A 4,091-nucleotide genomic window follows, 5' to 3' on the forward strand; every position below is an offset into this window, starting at 1 on the left:
TGAAGCATGACATTTGTTTATATATATATATATAGATATAGATATATATAAAAACTAAATGTTCTCAGCAGAGAAACCAGATCACTGCAGCACCGGAGGAGAAGAGCAACAAGAAGCACAGGAAATGTACAAATATAAATAAAGATATAAAAAGTGCTGGGAATGGGCTTTAACGTGCCGTTGAGAACATTTTAAAAGAGAAAATTCTTCCGTTGAACTGGAAGAGCAGAAAACAGCATCATGAACGTGTGCAAAACATCAACCGTACAATGATTGAAAACAACTTATGTACAATAAATCACTGTCTAATACACATCTAAATATGTACCACAAACTACCACACGGCTAAGTACAAACCTCATGACTGCTGTGTGTGAGGGAAAAAAAACGTACCAAACGTAAATATATTTGTATCAATCTGAAAAATATATATTATCTTATTTACAGAAAAAGCAGAAGAGCACATAACTGGGCAATAACTGAAGCTGAAGTGTAACAATTTATCTCAACATGAAGGAGAGGAACATTCTAGCATCTTGTTTTCACAATCAAAATGTACATTCTGTTATCTGCCGTTTGAAAGAAAAGCCTAAAAGTCTCTGAAGTTCGGTCATGTGCGTCCACTACAAGGCCAACATGTGTTCGGTGTGAGATTTTGTCCGTGTTTTGAGAAAGTCAAAGCTGAGGGAGGAGTCTGCAGCGGGCTCAGCAGGACTCCATCAGTCCTGCGCTCGTGTTCCCAGGAGACCTGCGATACTGAGTTTTGGTGTTGGTGACCGCACCGTGCTTCTGCCGGAGATGAAGCCTGAGCTGACTCTTGTGTCGGAAGTGGAGGTCACAGTTTTCACACTGCGAGGAGAAGGAAAAAAAACATTTTAGGATTAAGCAATCGTGGCGCAGACGGGGTGAAGAAGAGGAGAGGAGGAAGCATGAGGCTCACATGATAAGGCTTCTCTCCTGTGTGAATGCGCATGTGGCTCTTGAGCGTCTGAAGGTGGCGGAAGTGCGTGCCGCAGATCTCGCAGGGGTACGGTTTCTCTCCGGTGTGGATCAGCACGTGGGCGCGGAGGTGGGCCACCTGGAGGAGAACGAGGGGGGTATTAAACCACCACCAGAGGGTTTTCTCTGACGCTCGGGGAGGTTTGGTTCTTACCTGGACGAAGCGAGAGCCACAGGTCTCACACTTGTAGGGCTTTTCTCCAGAGTGGATCCGGGCGTGGGTCTTCAGGTTGGCCGGTCGGTTGAACTGAGCGCCGCAGATGTTGCAGTGGTACGGCTTGGCGCCTGCAAGTTGACAGAAGCGGTGAATAAAGCAGCTCTGTGAGCAGCGCCTGCCTCTACGGGACACATCCCAGCCAGACTCACCGGTGTGAACCGTCTTGTGGCTCGCCAGGTTGCCCTTGTAGCGGAAGGCGGCCTGGCAGCAGTCACACTTGTACGGTTTGTCGCTGTGGACCTGGACCATGTGGTCTTTCAGCGACTCTTCCTCTGCAAATTTTGAGTCACATCCGTTGCAGAAATAACTTTCTGCAGGAGGAAGTGGACAAAAAGAAGAAAAGACGAGTGAGTTTCGTGCGGTTTTTCAGACGGAATATCAGCCAGCGTGATGACTGTCTTACCACAGCTGGAGGGGGAATAATCTGAGCGCGTCTTCATGGCCTCGTCTGAACTGTAGGAGCCAGGAGACAGGTGATTGGTGTCCATCTGATGGAGACTGTCGCAGCTAGAAGAGAAGAGTCAGGGTTTATTTAAAGTGCCTGTGATGTCAATTTTTTGTGATACATTTGAATGAATTTTTAGAAAGAGGACATTAATAAAATAAAGCAAAAGAAATTTCATGTCACTGAGATGAACAGTTGGTGAGATTTTTGCCTGTAAAGTAACAAGAAGTGACGTCAAAGGGTGATGTCTGCATGTAAACAGAGCATTGCTACAACAGCTGATAGCCCAGACTGTAGAGAAGAATCTGATGTTTCTGTAGATTATTTTGAGTCTATCAGAGATGAAGAATCAGAGTTCAAATAATGATTCATTAAACAAAGACCAGAGAGGTTTCTTTGTTAAAGATTTCCCCTCTGATGTCACTTCCTGTTTCACTTTGGCTGAGCCAATTAAAAAAAAAGGCCAGTTATGTGACAAAATGGGTTAAATTGTGTGTATTATTACAACTTTCTTAAATATAAAGCTGTTTTCTTTGACTTTTTGTATTTGAAGAACATGCACGTCACAGGCGCTTTAAAGTTTGTTGTGTTGTTGTGACACTTCTGAACAGGGTTGTGGTTTCACCTGTTGCTGCAGCTGAGTTCACTCCGAGGTGAAGGCATGTCCTCCCTGTGGCTGCCGGCGTCTTCCTCCCCCTGGGACTCGCCGCGCCCCGCTGCTGCCTCACTCCTGGAGGGGCTCGGTGATGGGGAGTCTGCCTCTTCTCTCTGAGCCTCCTTCTCCTCCGAGCTCTGGTTCATGACGATGAATTTGTACTTCTTCCAGTTGCGGGCCTTGGCATATCTGGGGCAGTCTGAGGGCTGTTTGAGGCCCAGGCTGGCGTTGATGCTGCTGCTGGACTCGGTGGGGGAGTTGGGCTGGCAGTCAGACCGGAGGGGGCTTTGGGGACTGCAAATGACACCTTTGCTGCAGCTCGGGGACAATCGGAGACAGCCAGTCTGAGGGTGGGGAATGTTCTCTCCCTCTGCGGGAGCGGCGGGGTCTCGAAGGCTGCCGTGAGCTGCTGCGGGTCGGACGAAGGAGCAGGGGAAAGCCAGCTTCTTGGGACCCTCCAGAGACCCGGCAGCAACACGAAGGTCTCCGTAGACGTGATAGGACCCGCTGGTGTTGATGCCCCTGAAGACGCTGGGGATGTAACCGCCACACTCCTGCAGGGTGGACGATCTGGACAAGTTCCTGAAGTCTGGATCTTGTTCTTCAGTCATATACGAGGAGTTATTCTGCAGTTCCTCCATCTGCATGTCCAGAGACTGCTGCCTACAGAAAGACCCTCAGTCAGACCCCTCCACTCTCACAGAAACAACACAATGTACTACTACTACTTTCTGTAGTTTCCTGACCTGGCYTTGATGAACCTGTGGCAGGTGTCCGCTACATGCTCCATCTGGAGGAAGACAGCCGCGTTCAGGGTAGTCAAAACCAGACTGTCGTTAAGGTTCAGGCAGGACGTGTACATGAAGTCCAGCAGGAGGGAGAAACCTTGAGGGTCCACTTGGGGGTCCAAGTTAATGGTATTAAGGTTGCTGTTCTCAGGTCGCATGAACATAGAATAGAAGTAGCCACTGTGGAGAGTCAGAAATCACCAAGATTGTTAGTAAAACTATGAAATCATGTCTGAAAACGGAGCTGCAGAGTCACAGTAAACGTCTCACATACCTGCAGGCCACCAGGATGGCCTTGTGAGCGCGGAAAAGCTGTCCGTCCACCTGAATGGTGACGTCCGTCAGGAGGTTTCGGCTGCGGAGCCGGTTGAAGTTGAGCAGGACGTCGCCTGCGTGCCGTGTGAACTGAACGCAGCCATCTGCAGTCGTGGCCATGTTGTCGCAATCTGTGTGCAGTGAGAAAAATATAATGAGAATTAAATTCACTGAACTGGTTACTGACATGAAAATGAGCAACATCTTTTTTTTTTTAGAACATCAATGCTTCTCAAGTTACAGAAACTTTCTAAATCACGTGACAAACTCAAGGCGAGTGACTCCCCCTGTGGCCCGCCATGGGGGTTACACCCCCCCACCCAATTTTTTTTATTTAACCTAAAAATTGTTTCCTATATCAAAGGAAAACTTTAAATTAATGATTAAATGCAACAAAATAAATTTAAAAGGTGAAAGATAACTATTGTCCTGCCCCTGAGCTGTTGGCTTTAAATAACTGAGCAATTTAGTTGGATAGAACAGTCTGAAAATAAGCTGCTTTAAAGTCAGCATCAACCATAAACTAAATCTGCATAAGACATACTTACTATAAACTCATCAGTGAGTAAAACTTTTTTAGTTTTACTTTTAATAATATTTCTGTATTTATTTCAGATTTAGTCAGTCATACACTTAGATCTTATCAGTGTTTAAAAGTGGACATATTAAAAC

General features: G+C 46.6%; 1 protein-coding gene across 2 annotated transcripts in view; it reads right to left on the reverse strand.

Annotated features, from left to right (window-relative positions):
* Window positions 1-407: 407 nt before the first annotated feature.
* LOC106530401 (B-cell lymphoma 6 protein) overlaps window positions 408-4,091 on the reverse strand; it is a 5,854-nt gene continuing 2,170 nt past the window's right edge. The window contains exons 2-9 of one of the 2 annotated variants that reach the window (XM_014026004.1): window positions 3,379-3,550; window positions 3,063-3,284; window positions 2,287-2,979; window positions 1,620-1,723; window positions 1,366-1,527; window positions 1,154-1,284; window positions 941-1,078; window positions 408-849 (exon numbers count right to left, since the gene is read on the reverse strand). In XM_014026004.1, the coding sequence (XP_013881458.1) occupies window positions 706-849; window positions 941-1,078; window positions 1,154-1,284; window positions 1,366-1,527; window positions 1,620-1,723; window positions 2,287-2,979; window positions 3,063-3,284; window positions 3,379-3,539 (1,755 nt within the window). In that variant the 5' untranslated portion in view covers window positions 3,540-3,550 and the 3' untranslated portion in view covers window positions 408-705. Of the gene's footprint in view, window positions 850-940; window positions 1,079-1,153; window positions 1,285-1,365; window positions 1,528-1,619; window positions 1,724-2,286; window positions 2,980-3,062; window positions 3,285-3,378; window positions 3,854-4,091 lie in introns of those variants that run through there. The other variant, XM_014026003.1, reaches the window with a different exon arrangement.

Source organism: Austrofundulus limnaeus, unplaced genomic scaffold (genome assembly GCF_001266775.1).
Source record: "Austrofundulus limnaeus strain Quisiro unplaced genomic scaffold, Austrofundulus_limnaeus-1.0 Scaffold516, whole genome shotgun sequence".
NCBI lineage: Eukaryota > Metazoa > Chordata > Actinopteri > Cyprinodontiformes > Rivulidae > Austrofundulus > Austrofundulus limnaeus.